Source organism: Corylus avellana, chromosome 1 (genome assembly GCF_965113065.1).
Source record: "Corylus avellana chromosome 1, dhCorAvel1.hap1.2, whole genome shotgun sequence".
NCBI lineage: Eukaryota > Viridiplantae > Streptophyta > Magnoliopsida > Fagales > Betulaceae > Corylus > Corylus avellana.
This window is the reverse complement of record NC_142490.1, coordinates 44,283,202-44,303,490: the sequence shown is the minus strand read 5'-3', so window position 1 is coordinate 44,303,490 and position 20,289 is coordinate 44,283,202. Positions and strand designations below refer to the sequence as shown.

Genomic DNA, 20,289 nt, shown 5'->3' with positions numbered 1-20,289 from the left:
TCTTACTAAAAAAATACCCATATGGGATGGTATTAATGAGTGTGAATCATTTTTATTGTTTCTACATTTACTAAAAAAAAAAAAAAACTCATGGTGTCCGAAAAGAAATTCTATTCTTTAAAAGAAACTGAATAATTGACTCGTCATCGACTGCCAATGTCGGTCATTAATCCAACAAAAGAAATAAGGCTTACTTGGATGATAGAACTCAGAAGCATCATGTTATTCAACATTCATAGTTTTACAAACCAACTTTTAGAAATCTAGAGATCAAATAGTTGTACTCAAGTTTAACGACCTTCAGGCATGGTGATGGTCAGCTTATTTATGGAAGCAGGTGGTCCTTTAGAACGTGAGGAATCCATATCAGAATTTATGGTTCTATTGATAAATGCTGGCTTGTTAGGAGATGGAACAATTGTTTCATTTCCAAGCATGAAGACAGTTTCAAGCATGGTTGGCCGATCTGTGGCTTGTTCTTGCACACATAAAAGCCCAATTTGAATGCATCTTAGAACTTCATGAGTAGGATATTCCTTACCCAATGATGGATCGACTACATCCATGGCTTTGCCATCCATCCATAGGTCCCATACCTGCAATAAATTTTAAGAGTTTTTATCTTTAGAGTAATTGCCACTTGGGGTGAAGTTCAATCAAATTTAGGCTTTTGCTTACATATCCAATCAAATTTAGGGAGGGACTTTCGACGTGATAATAATTGTTTCTCTTGCCACTGATTATCTCTAGTGTCAAGACACCGTAGCTGAAGACATCTGATTTCATAGAATATAACCCTTCCATTGCATACTCTGGAGACATGTATCCACTGCAATTGCACCAAAAAACAAAAAAAAATATGCTCGTCTAAGTTTTGCTTTTAGTAGTATTGTAGGTCCATGTGTGTGTGTGTGTGTGTGAGAGAGAGAGAGAGAGAGAGAGAGAGAGAGATACTATGTGCCAACAACTTTTCTTGTACTTGCTTCCTCTTGATCATCACCAAACATTCTAGCCAACCCAAAATCTGAAATTTTTGGATTCATTACCGAATCCAGTAAAACGTTACTTGCTTTTAGGTCTCTGTGGATGATTTTTAGCCCTGAATCTTGATGAAGATATAAGACTCCTCGAGCAATTCCAGAAATAATGTCAAATCGCTTTCTCCAGTCTAACAATTTCCTTCTTATTTCATCTACCCAAAACATGAAATTAAGCTCCCATCAATAATACATAGTGAAAATAGTACTTACATGCCAAAAAAATATAAAATTTTGCTCTCACATTTTATATTGTTGAAAATGAGTTGTGATTGAAGAGAATGCATACCGAAGATGAAAAGGTCAAGGCTTTTGTTTGGCATGTATTCATACATCAACATCTTCTCTTCTTTGTGAATGCAACAACCAAAAAGTCTCACAAGATTCCTATGCTGGAGTTTTGCTATTAGCTTAACTTCGTTCTTAAATTCTTCAGTGCCCTGTTTTGAACTTCTTGAGAGTGTTTTCACCGCTATTTCCTGTCCATTGGCTAGTTGACCCTGCAATTATAATGGGGACAAATTCACAAATCATTAGATTTGTGAATTTATATGGGTCTCACACAAATTCAATGGTAGATTCATTCATTCATTCATTATATGAAAATGGTCGAAAGAATAAATAATATTTTTTCTTAGTTGAATATGAGAGTGAATTTTTTTAACTACATTGCTCTTGCCACATCAGCGTGTAAGCCTCGATCCCTTTGTAATTCTGTGTATCCATAAAATATCTCATATATCTCCCAAATCTAATTACTAATTTTTTTTTTTTTTTAAAAAAAAAGTATGAAAAGGGATAAAAGAATGGTCAAGATAGACGCTCTAACATTTCTCAACTTGTAGTGAAATAGGAATAGTAATGTTAGTTTTTGTTGGCTTAACTCGGTTCCAAAATGCAGTGGCTACTGTCCAAGGGCTCAAACACTAATACAAAATGCTCAGAATCCAATCTCCACCGTTCACAATGAGTATTCATGTGTCATGAACATCCCTACAAAGTTTCAGCTCAATCGGACCACAAACGCATATCGATCAGAGCTGTTGATCAAGGCCGGTAGCATTTCCAGATTGTTGATTTTCACCCTCTGTAGTGGGTGTCCGGACAGCCTAGCAGCCTGTCCAAACACCAATTCCAGCATGCCTATTTTGCTTGCTCGCAAGGCCCCTGTCCAGGCAGCAAGCTCCCATGTCCGGAAAGCATGCTACCATGTCCGGACAGCAAGCTCCCCTGTCCGGACAGGTCATAAGTTTTATGCCCAAAACATGTTTTTAAGTGGGCCCAGGTCTAGGGTGTTGTATGTGATATAAATACAACTTTATAGAAGAGGAATGAATTTTAGAACCCTAGAATTCGTGAGAGACTATATCTGAGTGTTCAATTGTTGTGAGCCTGATTATTTCTCGTAGACAATTTTGTTTTAGTTTCATTGTGCTTAATTGAAGTCAATCGAAATGATCCGATAAAGGAGAATCACGTTGAAGAAGATTGTGTGTGAGGAGACGAGTTGGAGACTTGTCGATCTTACAGTGTCAAGGGCTTGCATCGGTTTGTAAGTGTTCATAGTGTCTGTAATCTTTGGATTGTCTTCTAAAAGGTTTCCTCTTCGTCACAAAAATCATTGTGTTTGATTTTTTTTTGTTTTTGGTGATTGTTTGCTTAGATTTAAATATCTGTTAATTTCGCATAAACTGTGATATTGTGTGATGTTTATCTGTTAAGCGTTTTTCAAGTAATATGGGTAAATATTTACATTTAATGTGTGCAAGAAACTAACCTTATAGACCGGGCCAAAACCACCTTGTCCAAGCCTTTTAGACGGGGAGAAATTATCTGTGGCAGCAATTATGGTGCTCAGATCGAAAAATTGCACATTTGGTTTTCTTCTAGTTTCATCAAGCTTCGTAGAATCTTGAAGAAAGGATTGTGAGCCATTTGTAGCATCATCAAACAATGAGACTTGTCTTTTGCTCCCTGTCCAATCATGCAAGCACATCGTTACAAATCATCGTTGTAAAAAATTTAAAGCAATTATATACAGTAGTAATACAAGGTAATTTTTTTTTTTTCTTTTTTTGACATGTCTGCACAAGAGGGGGGAGAGGGATTCGAACTAGTGGCCTGTGCTTTATTAGGCATAGTCTCAGCCGATTGAGCTACCTCTTGAGGACAATACAAGGTGATTTTTAGAATTATCATTAAGTTTGTGATATTTATGTAGTAATTTTAAAAGTTATCAATTAGTGTGGCAACCACCACCGGTAGAAAAAGGATAAGGAATATATTCCTTCTCATAAAATAATAATAATAATAAAATAAAAGAAAAAGAAAAATCACTATAAAAATATGTTTACCTTTTCTCTTCCTCTTTATCAACTTGGATGCAAATAGGAGAAAAAGAAATGAAGTAAAAAGTATGGTCACCACCCCAATTGCCAGTCACTTTATGGGCTGAAGCAATCTCCAAGGCATTGATATAAGTGGTTTGACTCCTACATGATTAGAATTGGGTATAGGAGATGTGAGTATGATTGTTGTGTGTATGTGAGGAGCCTTGATGATGGCTCATTTATTTTTTTGTTACTCTACATGGATGATATGCTTATTGCTACTAAGAGTATAGTGAAGGTCAATAAACTGAAGGTTTTGTTGAATAGAGAATTTGGCATGAAGAATTTGGATGTAACCAACCAAGAAGATTCTAGGGATGGAGATTTGCAGGGACAGAGATGCTAAGAGATTGTGACTATCTCAGGCCGACTATGTGAAGAAGGTGTTGGAAAGGTTTAGCATGGAGAATGCGAAATCGGTGAGTACACCTTTGGCGAATCTTTCCAGTTGTCTACCTCACAGCATCCAAAGACAGTTGAAGAAACTGAAGATCTGTCTAAGTTTCCATATGCCAGTGCAGTGGGGTGTCTGATGTTTGCTATAATATGTACCAGGCCAGATTTGGCTCATGCAGTGAGTGTGGTGAGCAAGTACATAGCAAATTCGGGGAGACAGCACTGGGATGCAATTAAATGGATTTTGAAATACTTGAAAGGTACTACAGACTATGACATCACTTTCGTGAAACAGAAGAGTGATTTGTCAATTGTGGGATATGTTGATGCAGATTTTGCAGGGGACTTGAATAACAAGATATCAACCACGGGTTATGTGTTCACTCTTGCAGGAGGTCCCATACGTTGGAAGTCTATGATCCAGTCATCGGTTGTGATGTCCACGACTAAGGCAGAGTACATGGCGGCGGCTGAAGCTACAAAGGAAACTTTGTGGCTCACAGGGTTAGTCAAGGAGCTGGATATTCAGCAACGTGAAGTTTCGTTGCATTGTGACAGTTAGAGTGCCATTTATTTAGCAAAGAACCAGGTGTATCATGCGAGAATCAAGCACATTGATGTGAGGTTTCACAAGATCAGGGAATTGTTTGCTACAAGTGAATTGTTACTTGAGAAGATTTACATTTCTGAGAATGCAGCGGACATGTTGACGAAGCATGTTACTGTAGATTAGTTCAAGCATTGCTTGGACTTGACAAATGTCTCCAGGTGCTAGAGAGGAGAAGAGAGAGGCGGTGACATCCCCAAACCTATCAATTCCAGGTGAATCCAAATGATTATCATGGAAAAGGTAAATACTAACCAGGGTGGAGATTGATAGAATTGGTGGCTCATATTAACACCAAGGGTATTTTGAGAATTTTCTTAATACATCCGTATAAGTAGGGTTTAGGGTTTTTTCTATATATATATATATATATATATATATGTTATGATGTAACTCTGAATCATTAAGAGTAAAATACAGTCGATTGTGCACATTGACAAACCACGTTAAATCTGTGTTTCAACTCTTTCTCTTATTCTCTCTTTTCGATTTTATATTTTTCATCAGTATTGTGCACGGTAACAATAGAAATTGTCAGTGACAACAACTATAGAGCTTATAAGATCAAAAACAAGTGCATCTGGATGTCTATCACTTCCCTCCAACTGATTTCCCTCTAAAGAGCTTTTGGTACCAGTAAAATTACATGATCGAGTGTTCATTTTTCTCTTCTCTGTTGTAAAACAAATTGGGAAAATATTGCTTACTAGAAATTCGTAATTGATCACTAATACACACACATACATATGTTGAATACCAAGGAAGCGAGTTTATTTACCTTTTGTTTTCCTCCTCCTCAGTAACCATATACAGGCTAGTAAAGATCCCAGAAACCAGAGAACAGAAACAGATAATACTGCAATAACCAGCTTCCGGTTCTTGGCAAGAAAACCTTTGGAGTTCTTTTTATACTTGGCTGAAGGGAAAAAGAAAAAAGAAAAGAAAAAAAAGTAAGGCTTGATCTAATTAAGAAGTGAAAAAACGTAAACCATGATCCAGAAAGTGAAAAGACAAATGAAAACTACTGAAATTTTAAGCAAGCAAAGAAGGATACCTAATTCACTCGCATTCACACGAACAATTAGATCAAACCCTCCCTTTGTATACCCTCCTTCAATGTCCACCAAGTCACCATACCATGTCCAGCAACCAATCCCCTTCCCATCAACATTTAAGCTCATAAAAGCTGTGCAAGAACAATTCCTCAAGCACCCCGTCTGGCACTCTGCGCCACTCATACTCCTGTCCAGCTGAGCTGCGTCTGGTGAATCAGGAGTCTTCACAGGCCCCACGTTCACAAACCCTTCTCCATTCCGACACATCGACAACCCCAACTGCTTCCTCACACACCCTTCAGAACCATTTCTGAGATGCCAATCCCTCGAAGACTTGGGTTCACATCCTGGCAAACACGAACACTCGAACCTATCACTAAAGTCATCCACAGCACTGCATATACTATTCTTACCACAGTGCCCATACTTGTCACACTGGTATCTAGGCGCTGACCAGAGTTCCTTCCATTGATGATAACCGTCATTCCACATAAGTTGCCGGAACAATCCAGAGCTGTCCACCACTAATCTTGTAATGAGTACTGAAGGGTCATCAAAAAGGTAGGAGTAAGATATCTCATCTTGATTGTAAACAAAATTGATTTTAAAATCATACGAGGTTGTTTCTGCTGCTGATGAGGGCCATGGCCATGGACCAGTCCGCCATAATGGGGTCGAACCCTTATACAAGAAGAACTCTGGAGAGCGAGCAGGATCTAGCCTATAGACGTAGTCCCCAGCTCCAGGGTCATCTTGTGATTTCCAAGATGTTAAGAACCAGTGCATCCCTGTTCTCCAATTCAACCCAACCTTCATGCCTTTAAGCAAAGTATCTGTAGGATAGTCAAAGCTCTGCCATATCATGTTATTGTCCTGGACCAATACAAGGTTGCCTGAATCTTGAAGCTGAGCTACGGTGGAGGTTGTTCCTTGGACAGAAACATTTGTAGTCCAAAGAAGATGGTTCGAACCGTTGCGGATGGCAAGGTTTCCATACTGGTTGATTGAGAGAACTCCAGAGGAGCCATTGATAGGATTGTTCCTCTTTGCAACCCACACCACAGTTTTTACTGTCACTTTAAAATACCAAATACCCAGATACCAATAGCTAGAGTTGCCTGGGTTGAAGAAGCCTAAGGCGAAGTTCTTTTCTTTGGACATCAAATATTGTCCACCCTTGATGGATTGGTTTGGTTTCAAGGTGTCAATGGACGTGCAAAATGGGAAGAAGAAGAGAATGAACAAAATCAAAGACTTGAACAATTTCTCAGCATCCATGTTCGCACTTTCTTTTCTTTTCGGAGTTGGCCTCCCTCCGTTGATTGGAACAGAAAAGTTGATTAACATATCGACAGAGTTTGGAGGAAATTTCTATCCGTGTATCATGTGGACTTTCAGTTATGTCGTTGTACATGTGGTCCAGCCCACTTGACAATAAAACATACACCAACATATATGTAGAAGATAAAAATTACACAACCAATTAATCAAACATCAAGTGAGCAACACACAATAATTTGCCAAGATGTATTAGAGCTGTGGCTATTTAGGAGTCGTTGGCCTTGTATTTCCCAAGTCACGGACCATCGTGCACGGTACGCTTCAGAATCTTAGAACATGTTTAAAATTGTGTTAGGAAGTAAAGCTTTTAAAAAAAAAAAAGTTTTTCAAAAAAAGTCTCCATTAATTTAAGTTTTTTCAATAGTACATTTTAACCATTTTTAGAGTAAGAAATATTTTTAAATTTTTTTTGATTTAGAAATACTTGTTCTTAAAAAAGATGTGATTTAGCTCAGAAAAATAATAATAAAAAAAAGATATGATTTAGATATGCATTTTAAAAAACTTTGTCCTTAATTGACTAAAGATAAGTCAAGACATTGACCATATTTATTATAGAATGACTAGTTCAATTTTGTTGTTAACTGTCAGTGTATATCGTCATCTAAGAGAATATGTGCATTTAGTTATATTTATTTTCATGAGACCTAGCGAATTCCTTCACGTTACTAATAGTGTGATGTAATGGCAGTGGTAATAAAGTCTTGATGTTTCAACCAGTCCAATCCCAAGATTAATTGACACTATCATGTTAGCAAAATGAAATAGCGAGGAGATAAAAGTGTTATTTCTAACAATTTTTCAGTTACCACCTTCGCCCTTTGCATCCCATAACATGATCGATCTTCATGGAGAAGAAAATGGGGATCTTAGAATCAAGGACAAAAATCTTTTCTATTTTAAATGAAATTTATAGTATTCATTCTTAGCTAATATTTAAAGTTTGAGTATCTAACGGTATACGTGAAGTCAATATTAACATGTCTTATAAAATTTTTAAATAATATGACATATATACATTGTTCAATGCACAAACTATAAATCCTAACAATTAAATAGATACTATCAGATTCAAATGAAATGCAAAGGATTCTAGTGAATTGATTAAACGATGGAAAAATATTACAAACTCTCAGTCCCACTCCCACTCCCACTCCCACATTCCTAAATGTGATACTAAAATTACTATTAGATTTTGAATGAATTATTATTAAATTTTAGATTTAATGATAATTTTTAATAGCACATTAGAAAGTATGCATCTAAAAATATAGAAGTGAAAGTGCTCTAACATTTATCAGAAAGATGAGATAGGGCATTGGCAGACAATTATGAAATGGGGTTTATGGTACAGGGTGTGATGGCTGTGCTTGTTTTCTAACACTTCCCTCTTCATGTATGGATGGACCAAGGAAAGCCATCATCATCAGCCATGGCCCTAACCCCCAAATTAAATTTGTTGAAAAAAAAGCTTGCAATTCAACCTGGCCATCCCTGCCAGCTTCATGGGTTCCCCTTCCTAGCTATTGGGTCTTTCAAAGTTAATTTTGATGTTGCAGTGCGTTCTCGCTTCAGTGTGGCCTCGGCTGTTCTTAGTAACCATGAAGGCTAGATTGTGGCAGCCCCACTCTTAGGCCGCCACCTTTGAATGCCTCCTTTGGTGAAGCTTTTGTTTCCCTCTTTGGTGTTTGACTGGCTTTGTTCCATAGCTGCTCTTCCGTCTTGCTTGAAGGTGATTCCATTCTTACTATTTTAGTTCTTAACAAAGGTCACCTCTTCTCGGACTGGCCGTGTGCTCCGATCATTGTTGACTGCCGACAGTAATTCTTTTCTTTTCCTTTTTAAACCGCTTCTAAAGTCTCTGGATTTGACAATTTTTGGCATACTAGGTTGCTAAATGAGCCACTTTCCACTCAGTGTTTGGATGCATTCCCAACAATTCTCCCTCCCTTTCTTTTTTTAGGATTAAGAGCGGCAAAAACCCACCTTTATAACTTGCCTTTTGTTTGTTCTTTCCTTTTAGTTTGGTCTCCCCTCACGTTTTGGTTTTAAGGGTTAAAAGATTGAACTTAATGAGAGGGTATTAAGTGAAGTTAGAGATCAAATTAACTTAATATTTCTATCCTGATCATACATTAAAATACCAATTATTATTATTAAAAAAAAAAAAAACTTAATAAAACTTGATAAATTTAATCAATATTTTTTAACATATTTTGAATGTCATTTTATAACCCCCCAAATTTGCTGACTTGTTGTTTTTTTTTTGACCAAATTAAGAGGGGTGGGGTGAGGGAAAATTACTGGTAATATTAAGCCGAATCACACGAATATTTGGAAATTCGTTTGTCAAAATGAAGTTGCACCCATTTGAATGTCCAAGTTTTGAATCAAGTTGATATATGTTTAGTAAAGAGAATTGTAGAAGGCTTGGGAACCGCCCCTGCAGCCTGTAGGCTACCACCCATTGATAGTGTTTGATTGAGAATTACCAAGTCTTTGGCCTGGATTTTCAACTACAGTTGCATAAGAAGACGGACTTTGCATAAAATGTATTTCATTAGGCACAACTGGTCAACAACATATATAAGGATGTGCATGGGGTCTATTTTTGACGATGATACAATGGTTAATTATGTGAGGTGTACGTAATAATGCAGGGCACCACTTGGTATTGATATTGGGATACAAGCATAATGGAGATTTAGATGGTAGTTAGTGTTTGTGTGTCGGATTTATATTGTATCAAGCGAGGCATGAGTATAAAATTACATTGGTTAACTAAAACCGGACACATTTACTTAAATGGACTAGTTTCATCAACTTGGACATGAACTCGTACAACTTGTATAATAAACATGCATGTTGTGTTAAGTTGATCCAACCCAACTTGCACAACTTATTTAGGCTCTATTTGTTTTGATGTAAAATGCTTTCAATTGGAAAATATTTTCCTGAAAAATAATTTTTTGGAAAACATTTTACCGTGTTTGGCGCGTACAGAAAATCACAATTATATATATATATATATATATATATATATATATATATATATCATATTAAACTCTAAATTACGAAAATATCCTGACCAACTAAGCAGTGGCGAATCTAAATAGGGGCGGGCTGCCTACAAAAATTTTGAAAAAAAAAAAAATTAGAAGGCAGTTTTCTAATTTTTTTAGGACCTAGCCCCTACTCTTCCTCTTCCTTCTCCTCCTGCTTTTTCTTCCTGTCTTCTTTCTCTTCTTGGCTTACCCTTATCTTCCCGTCTTTCCTCGCCACTTTTTGCAGTTTTTGAAGTGTTGCTGGTTTGTGAGATTTTAGTGTTTGTTCAGCATGAATATGGAAGTAGAGGGCCGAGAATGGGGAATTGTTAAAGTCCGTAGAGTTGGTGGAAACATTAATTACATGGTGATGGTGAGGTGTTAGATTGATAAGAGATGGTTGGTGGGTGAGGTGACTTTTGTCGAGGAATTATCCCATATTACTTGTGGACAAGACCTTGTGCATGTTTATAAGGAGTGGGTAACCATTTCTTATTTTATAAGATGAGTTATGCCCATGAATTTTTTCATGGTATCAGAGCCTACCACAAATGAATGAGGTTCACACTACTTACCCCGTGACAGGGACCCAGAAAATATTGGCTTGCACGTGAGGGAAAATGTTAAGGAATAATATCACATTACTTGTGGACAACACCTTAGGCATGTTTATATAAGGAGTGGGCAACCTTCTTTTATTGAACTAGTTTTATGCGATGAGTTAGGCCCACAGATTTTTTCATGGTATCAGAGCCTACGACAAGATGAATGGGGCTCATACTACTTACCCCATGGAAAGGACCTAGAAAATACTGGTCTACACGTAAGGGGAGGTGTTGATTAATAATCCTACATTGCTTGTGGACAAGACCCTGGGCATGTTTATAAGGAGTGGGCAACCTTCTCTTATTGAACCGGTTTTAAGAGATGAGTTAGGCCCACGAATTTCTTCAGCTTCGTTTAGAGAAAGGAGTACAGTTTGTACCATAGGTAGCAGGCTTCAAAAAAAAAAAATCCAATTTGCGGAAATGTGGTGTGGTGGGAACAAAAACTTGCAAATAACTTATTTTTCTATAAATCCTAAATTGTTTTAAGAATTATGAAGAATAAGGGAAAAATACCACGTCAAAAATTTCTGGCGTGGTAATTTAACACGTCAGTAATTATTGACGTGTTGAAATTTAACACGTCACTAAAATATATAATTTTTAAAGTTTTAAAATCCTAAAAAATTTATTGACGTGGCAATGTCTAACACGTCAGAATTTATTGACGTGTAGATATTGCCACGTCACTAATTACTGACCTGCCAACTTTGCCACGTCAGAAAAATATTTACTGATAATTAGTGATGTGGCAAAAAATTGTGTATTGTAGCCACGTCAGAAATTGATTTTTTTTTTTTTTTTGGTAGTGTATGTACTATATATGTTTCATCATGAACCAATCAATGAACATGGCCCTACCCCGGCCCCCTTGACCAAGTCCCTTATGACTGAATGCATCTACCCATAAGATTGAGTATTTCGGTTGAGTAGAACAATTATTAAATGCATCTACCCATATGATTGAATATTATAGGTTAACTAGCCAATCCGTTAAGAGTCAATCTTAACACCATTCCTTTAGCTAAACGGGTTAGATCATTTAATCCTGACACTTAACCCATTTAAATAAACGAATTGAACTGACTCGACCAGACTCAATCTGCATAACCCATTTAATAAAAAAATCGTTATTGTTTAGTATAGGTTTACTTGTTCTAATTAGGATAATAAATTATAATTAAGGTCATTATCTAAATTATGCTTTATTCTATTTTCTTATAGAATTTATTCTCTTTTCTTATTTAGTATAGGTTTACTTGTTCACCATTCACAGCCTCTTTATAAATATAAATAAAGAGGCTATCAATACAAAATGTAGTTCTAACACTTCATCTTGTTACTTTAGTTTCTAAGGATGATTACAACCTGTAACTGATTGGTCTGCTTGTCGAATGTCCTTGCATAACCAGAGCCAAAATTTTGTTCATCTCAAAAGCTTCTTGCGTAGTACCTACGCAAATTTTTTCTTCAAATTGGGTTAAGAATAAATTCTTACAATTCAGTCTATTAAATTAATATTTATTCTTAAAATATGTAATTCTCATATACATTTTTAATAAAATTAACCAAGAATATATATGACATTTGTTCTTAAAAATGTGATTTAGATATGCATTTTAAAAAACTTTGTCCTTAATTGACGACTAAAGATAAGTCAAGACATTGACCATATTTATTGTAGAATGACTAGTTCAATTTTGTTGTTAACTGTCACTGTATAGTCAACTAAGAGAATATATGCATTTACTTATATTTATTGTCATGAGACCTACCGAATTCCTTCACATTACTATCTTACTCTATTATTGTGGTAAAGTTAATAAAGTCTTGATGTTTTGTCAAGTCCAATCCAAAGACCAATTGACACTATCATGTTAGTGAAGTAAAATAGTGATGAGATAAAAGTGTGGTTTTTAACAATATTTCAACTACCACCATTACCCTTTGCATTCCATAACATGATCTGTAATGACCCAGAGAAAAGCGCTAGTCACATCTGTGCTATCACCCCAAAAAGACTAGTCAATTTAGAGTTTTCCTAGAATTCATTATAAAGCCCAGTTTTACCTAGTAACTAGGCAATGTGGGACTTAGCACCCATGACTATCTTTATAAACTACCTATTCTATGTGGGCTTCTTCTCATCTTTCCAATATGGGACCGGGGTGTTACAAACTCCCTCTCTTAAATTCCTGACGTCCTCATCAGGACCACGTCATGCAATGATCTAATACCACATGGTCTGGCGTTACTAGGTGGCTCTAATACCACTTGTAATGACCCAGAGAAAAGTGCTAGCCACATCTGCGCTATCACTCCAAAAGGACTAGTCAATTTAGAGTTTTCCTAGAATTCATTATAAAGCCCAGTTTCACCTAGTAACTAGGCAATGTGGGACTTAGCACCCATGACTATCTTTATAAACTTCTCATCTTCCCAATATGGGACCGGGGTGTTACATGATCGATCTTCATGGAGAAGAAAACGGGGGTCTTAGAATTAAGGACAAGAATCTTCTCAATTTTAAATGAAATTGATAGTATTCATTTATAACTAAGATTTAAAGTTTGCGTATCTAACGATGCACGTCAAGTCAATGTTGACATGCCTTTTAAAAAAATTTAAATAATATGACATATATACATTGTTCGATTTACCAACAATTTAAATCCTAACAATGAAATAGAGACTATTAATTTCAAATGAAATATAGAGGATTCTAGTGAATTGATTAAACGATAGAGAAATATTACACACACTCCCACTCCCACACTCCCAAATGTGATACTAAAATTATTATTAGATTTTGAATTAATTATTATTAAATTTTAGATTTAATGATAATTTTTAACAGCACATTAGAAAGTATGCATCTAAAAATATAGAATTGAAAGTGCTCTAACATTTATCAGAAAGATGAGATAGGGCATTAGCAGACAATTATGAAATGAGGTTGATGGTATGGGGTGTGATGGCTGTGCTTCTTTTCTAACACTTCCCTCTTCATGTATGGGTCGACCAAGGAGAGCCATCATCATCAGCCATGGGCCCTAACCCCCAAATTAAATTTATCGAAATAAAAGCTTGCAATTCAACCTGGCCCTCCCTGCCGGCTTCCTGGGTTTCCCTTCCTATTGGGTCTTTCAAAGTTAATTTTGATGTTGCAGTCCGTCCTTGCTTCAGTGTGGCCTCGGCTCTCCTTAGTAACCATGAAGGCTAGATTGTGGCAGTCCCACTCTTAGGCTGCTGCCCTTGGATGCCTCCTTTGGTGAAGCTAATTATGTTGCCCTCTTTGGTATTGACTTGTTTTGCTTCATGGCTGCTCTTCTGTCTTGCTTGAAGGTGATTACCTTTTTCTCGGCCATTTTAGCTCTTAACAAAGGTCATCTCTTCTCAGATTGATTGTGTGCTCCGATCATTGTTGTCTGCATACAACAGCTCTTTTCTTTTCATTTTTAACTTGCTTCTAAAGTCTCTGGATGTGACCATTTTTGAGTACGCTCGGTTACTAAATGGGCCACTTCCCACTCTGTTTAGAAGTATTCCTAACAATTCCTCATTTCGTTCTTCTTTTAGGATTAAGAGCGACAAAATTAAAAGGGGCGGGGGAGGGAAAATTATTGGTAATATTAAGCCGAATCACATGAATATTTGCAAATTCGTTTGTCAAAATTAAGTTGCAGCGATTTGAATGTCCAAGTTTTGAATCGAGTTGATGTTTAGTAAAGAGAATTCTAGAAGGCTTGGGAACCACCCCTGCAGCCTGCAGGCTACCACCCATTGATAGTATTTGATTGACTATTACCAAGTCTTTGGCCTGGATTTTAAACTAAATTAATTAGTTGCATAAGAAGACGGGCATTGCGTAAAATATATTTCATTAGGCACATGGTCAACAGCATAAGGATGAGCATGGGGTCTATTTTTGACGATGATAATTATGTGGGGTGTAAGCATAATGGAGATTTAGGTGGCAGTTGGTGTTTGTGTATCGGATTTGGATCGTATTGCGAGCGAGGTATGAGTATAAAATTATATGAGTTAATTAAAGCCGAACACATTTAGTTAAATGAACCAGTTTCATCAACTTTGACATAATTCATTTAAATAGGCGGGCGACCCGACCTAACCCAACTTGTATAAATCATACAATAAACATGCCGTACGTGTTGGGTTGATATGATCCGACCCAACTTGTATAACCCGTTTAATTAATAAAATTCTCAATTATTAAGCATGAAAATGCCATTTTGTACAAAAATATTGGCACTATAATTCTTAATCATTGAACATGAAAATAAATTACACTACCGAAGTTATATCTTTAATGAAAGGTAATTTTTTGCCTTAGACTTTAGGGTTTAAATTTTTTAATGTTAAAAAAAAAAATGTTTTAATTGATATGGATTATGTTGAAACTAGTAGCTCATATTAGAACACCAGTGGTTGGCCAAGAAGACGGAGCAAAGCAACGTTCATGGAGTGGGGTATTTTGGAGATTTTCAAAATGCATCAGTACAATTAGGGTTTTCCTATATATATATATATATATATATATATATATATATATATTGTAACCATGAATCACTAATAACAAAATACAGCCGCAATCTATGTGGACGTAGGCACATTGTCGAAATATGTTAAGTCTATGTCTCGACTCTCTCTTAATCTCTCTCAAATCGATTTTATATTATTCATCATTATTGTGCACAGTAACAACAGATTATGTGGGTTTCCTGTTTATTAATCGAGTCTAATCGGATTAACCCAGTTTGACCTGAATTCTATTTTACTAAATTTTAACCGCTTTAATTTCGTGTCAAATTCACCGGCCCTGTCAAAAATTACGAACCCTCTAGTTAGATAAAATTTTTAACATTATTATTAGTAGTAGTAACTGAAAAGAAGAAAAAAATGCAATTTTTTAACGGACTTGAAACAGAAATGTTAGATACTCCCACAAATCTGTATAGAAGAAATTCAGTTTCACATTTACCGAGCTTCAACCTTAGTTATTGTCACCTCATTTACAGAATGAGGTCCTTCCTCTGCTACTGAGTCCAAATCCTTGGAAGCTCTTTTGAAAATGAAAGCAGGTTGTTTAGGAGAAGGAAGAGCTGTTTCACTACTCAGCATGAGAACAACTTCCGACATTGTTGGTCGATCCATTACTTCTTCTTGCACGCACAAGAGCCCGATTTGTATGCATCTCAATGCTTCATGGGAAACATATGACTCAATATCTATGCATGAATCAACTATACCCATCACTTTATCTTCTCTCCATAGCTCCCAGACCTGTGTGGTTCGATCATATATATCATCATCTGTAAAGGGTGTTTCAAAAAATGCAAATGAGAAAGATTTGTAGCTTTCTGTTACTTACATGCCCTATCAATGTCAGGGAAGGATGCTCCTGATAAGAATGGTTATTCTTCTTGCCACTTACAATCTCCAATAATATGACACCGAAGCTAAAAACATCTGATTTTGTGGAGAATTCCCCAAATGCGGCATATTCGGGTGACATGTAACCACTGCATGTGAAACAAGATCGAGGTAATCTTAAAATCCAATGCATAAGATGGAACATCAACAAATGTAATCTTAAAGTCTGTGCATGTGTGTTTATGCATGGTACTCACTATGTTCCAACAACTCTAGTTGTCTTGTCTCCAATTTGGTCTGTCTTGAATATGCGAGCCATGCCGAAATCTGAAATTTTGGGGTGCATCTCAGCATCTAATAGAATGTTGCTTGGTTTGAGGTCCCTATGAATAATTCTTAATCTTGAGTCTTGATGAAGATACAAAATCCCACGAGCAATCTCAATGATGATTTCAAAGCGTTTCTTCCAACTCAGGGATGAACTTCTTGTATGATCTGCAACAGAATTTTGCTCCAGCGTACTCAGAATGTGATTTAACTAGTGTTGAAAAATGCAGTAAGGCAATAGATTTATTGAAAGCAGACATACCAAAGATAAAGAAGTCCAAGCTTTTGTTGGGCATGTACTCATAAATCAGCATCTTTTCTTCCCCCTCAATGCAACAGCCTAAAATTTTGACAAGATTCCTGTGTTGAAGTTTCGCAATCAACATGACTTCATTCTTGAATTCTTCTATGCCTTGCCCTGAACTTTTTGAGAACCTTTTTACTGCTATCTGTCTTCCATTTGATAGTTGACCCTGAAATCATCATCCAAACTTAAGCTTACACGCAACTATTAAGCAATAAAAAAAACACTCTTTCTCCATTCACAACTTCACAATAATGGAATATGAGCAAGGAACAAAAATGTTCAAGATATCAACAATTGCATAAATGAATTGTGACTGCACCTTAAAAACAGAGCCAAAACCACCTTCCCCAAGTTTGTTGGTGGGAGAGAAATTGTCAGTGGCAACAACTATAGAGCTTAGATCGAAAACAAGTGCATCCGGATGTCTATCACTTCCCTCCAGCTGATTTCTCTCTAAAGAGCTTTTGGTACCAGTAAAATTAAATGATCGAGTGTTCATTTTTCTCTTCTCTGTTGTAAAACAAATTGGGAAAATATTGCTTACTAGAAATTCGTAATCGATCACTAATACACACACATACACGTGTTGAATACCAAGGAAGTGAGTTTATTTACCTTTTGTTTTCTTCCTCCTCAGTAACCATATACAGGCTAGTAAAGATCCCAGAAACAAGAGCACAGCAACAGATAATACTGCAATAACCAGCTTCCGGTTCTTGGCAAGAAAACCTTTGGAGTTCTTTTTATAATACTTGGCTGAAGGGGAAAAAAAAAAAAAAATGAAAAAAAAGTAAGGCTTGATCCAATTAAGAAGTGAAAAAACGTAAACCATGATCCAAAAAGTGAAAAGACAAATGAAAACTACTGAAATTTCAAGCAAGCAAAGAAGGATACCTAATTCACTCGCATTCACACGAACATTTAGATCAAATCCTCCATTTGTATACCCTTCAATGTCCACCAAGTCACCATACCATGTCCAGCAACCAATCCCCTTCCCATCAACATTTAAGCTCATAAAAGCTGTGCAAGAACAATTCCTCAAGCACCCCGTCTCGCACTCTGCGCCACTCATACTTCTGTCCAGCTGAGCTGCGTCTGGTGAGTCAGGGGTCTTCACACGCCCCACGTTCACAAACCCTTCTCCATTCCGACACATCGACAACCCCAACTGCTTCCTCACACACCCTTCAGAACCATTTCTGAGATACCAATCCCTCGAAGACTTGGGTTCACATCCTGGCAAACACGAACACTCGAACCTATCACTATAGTCATCCTCTGCACTGCATATACTATTCTTACCACAGTGCCCATATTTGTCACACCGGTATCTAGGCGCTGACCAGAGTTCCTTCCATTGATGATAACCGTCATTCCACATAAGTTGCTGGAACAATCCAGAGCTGTCCACCACTAATCTTGTAATGACTGAAGGGTCATCAAAAAAGTAGGAGTAAGATATCTCATCTTGATTGTAAACAAAATTGGTTTTAACATCAGACGAGGTTGTTTCTGCAGCTGATGAGGTCCATGGCCATGGACTAGTCCGCCATAATGGGGTCGAACCCTTATACAAGAAGAACTGTGCAGAGTGAATAGGATCTAGCTTATAGACGTAGTCCCCAGCTCCAGGGTCATCTTGTGACTTCCAAGATGTTAGGAACCAGTGCATCCCTGTTCTCCGATTCAACCCAAGCTTCATGTCTTTAACTGGAAGCAAAGTATCTGTAGGATAGTCAAAGCTCTGCCATAACATGTTCTTGTTATTGTCCTGGACCAATACAAGGTTGCCTGAATCTTGGAGCTGAGCTACGGTGGAGGTTGTCCCTTGGACAGAAACATTTGTAGTCCATAGAAGATGGTTAGAACCGTCACGGAGGACAAGGTTTCCATACTGGTTGATTGAGAGAACTCCAGAGGAGCCATTGATAGGATTGTTCCTGTTTGCAACCCACACCACAGTTTTTACTGTCACTTTAAAATACCAAATACCCAGATACCAATAGCTCGAGTTGCCCGGGTTGAAGAAGCCTAAGGCGAAGTTCTTCTCTTTGGACATCAAATATTGGTCACCCTTGATGGATTGGTTTGGTTTCAAGGTGCCAATGGACATGCAAAATGGGAAGAAGAAGAGAATGAACAGAATCAAAGACTTGAACATTTTCTCAGCATCCATGTTAATTTGCACTTTCTTTTCTTTTAGGAGTTGGCCTCCCTCCGTTGATTGGAACATAAAAGTTGATTACCATATCGATAGAGTTTGGAGGAAATTTCAGTCCTTGTATCATGTAGACTTTCAGTTATGTCGTTGTACACATGGTCCAGCCCACTTGACAATAAAACATGTACCAACATATATGTAGAAGATAAAAATCACACAACCAATTAATCAAACATCAAGCGAGCAACATACAATAATTTGCCAAGATGTATTAGAGCTGTGGCAATTTAGGAGTCGTTGGCCTTGTATTTCCCAAGTCACAAACCACCATGCACGGTACGCTTCAAAATCTTAGAACATGTTTAGAATTGTGTTAGCAAGTAGAGCTTGTAAAGTCAAAAAAAAAAGTTTCAATTTTAAGTTTTTTTTTAATAGTATGTTTTGACCATTTTTAGAGTAAGAAATATTTTTAAATTTTTTTAGAGTAAGAAATACTTGTTCTTGAAAAAGATGTGATTTAGCTCCCACAAAAAAAACAAAAGAAAAGATATGATTTAGATATGCATTTTAAAAAACTTTGTCCTTAATTGACTAAAGATAAGTCAAGACATCGACCATATTTATTATAGAATGACTAGTTCAATTTTGTTGTTAACTGTCAGTGTATATCATCAACTAAGAGAATATATGCATTTACTTGTATTTATTTTCATGAGACCTACCGAATTCCTTCACATTACTACTGTGATGTAATGGTAGTGCTAATAAAGTCTTGATGTTTTAACAAGTCCAATCCAAAGATTAATTGACACTAACATGTTAGCAAAATGAAATAGCTATGAGATAAAAGTGTTGTTTCTAACAATATTTCAGTTACCACCTTCGCTCTTGGCATTCCATAACATGATCGATCTTCATGGAGAAGAAAACGGGGGTCTTAGAATCAAGGACAAAAATCTTTTCTATTTTAAATGAAATTGATAGTATCCATTGTTAAGTATGACTTGAATTAAAAGTCATGGTAGGATCCAATGTTTTGTCTCCTTCTTCAAGTAGGAGAGGTTTTTTGGTTCAACCGGTTTGCTCCTTTACATGTGGGTTTTGGAGACCTTCTCCTATGTGTATTTGGACTCCTTGTTTGACTTATAGTAGAAGTCCTAGACCAACATGTAAAAGGAGAGTTAAGCTTCTATATAAGGAACAAAGCACAAGGTGAATTTGTGTGTGCCAAAAACGTGAAGCACTAAAGGGAGGAGAAAAAGAGAGAATTTGAGAGAATGAGGTACAAGGGCAACAAGGGGGTTTTCTTCTTGGTGGTTTTTGGAGGAGCCAAAAACAAGTGATTAGAAGAAAAAGGGTGCTGCAGAGTGAGAGAAGAAAATAGAGATCAGCCGCCATCTGTTCCAGCAAAAGAAGAGTTTGTACATCTGTCTTTTGTATTCTATTTTGGGAATAACCTTTCTTGTGTGATAGTGAGATTTGGGTGTATTGGGGCTTTAGGATCTGAGTTATTTTCTCTCTACTATTTTTGTACTCCATCTTTTGATAGTGGATTTTCCCCGGGTCGTCTATGCCAGTGGATGTAGGCTTGTTAAGCCGAACCACTTAAATCTTTGTGTCGT

At 36.8% G+C, this 20,289-nt stretch overlaps 2 protein-coding genes across 9 annotated transcripts; both read right to left on the bottom strand.

Annotated features, from left to right (window-relative positions):
• Positions 1 to 225: 225 nt before the first annotated feature.
• Positions 226 to 6,763, bottom strand: LOC132169983 (G-type lectin S-receptor-like serine/threonine-protein kinase RKS1). 8 transcript variants are annotated; one of them, XM_088517064.1, is made up of 8 exons: positions 5,485 to 6,763; positions 5,205 to 5,346; positions 5,002 to 5,105; positions 2,815 to 2,903; positions 1,327 to 1,537; positions 955 to 1,192; positions 679 to 829; positions 226 to 596 (listed from the first exon to the last, which is right to left on the bottom strand). In XM_088517064.1, exons 1-8 carry the CDS (start codon positions 6,761 to 6,763, stop codon positions 291 to 293), a joined length of 2,520 nt encoding a protein of 839 aa, XP_088373190.1. In that variant the 3' UTR covers positions 226 to 290. The 8 variants fall into 8 exon arrangements, with proteins under 8 accessions (XP_088373190.1, XP_088373193.1, XP_088373191.1 ...); XM_088517067.1 differs by having other exon boundaries at positions 2,815 to 2,912; positions 5,011 to 5,060; XM_088517065.1 differs by having other exon boundaries at positions 5,002 to 5,103; positions 5,209 to 5,346.
• An 8,656-nt stretch (positions 6,764 to 15,419) lies between these two features.
• Positions 15,420 to 18,703, bottom strand: LOC148589911 (G-type lectin S-receptor-like serine/threonine-protein kinase RKS1). Its single transcript, XM_088517077.1, has 7 exons — positions 17,398 to 18,703; positions 17,119 to 17,259; positions 16,823 to 17,013; positions 16,459 to 16,669; positions 16,127 to 16,364; positions 15,868 to 16,018; positions 15,420 to 15,779 (listed from the first exon to the last, which is right to left on the bottom strand). The coding sequence occupies exons 1-7, from the start codon at positions 18,680 to 18,682 to the stop codon at positions 15,474 to 15,476; spliced, it is 2,523 nt and encodes an 840-aa protein (XP_088373203.1). The 5' UTR covers positions 18,683 to 18,703; the 3' UTR covers positions 15,420 to 15,473.
• Between the last annotated feature and the right edge of the window lie 1,586 nt (positions 18,704 to 20,289).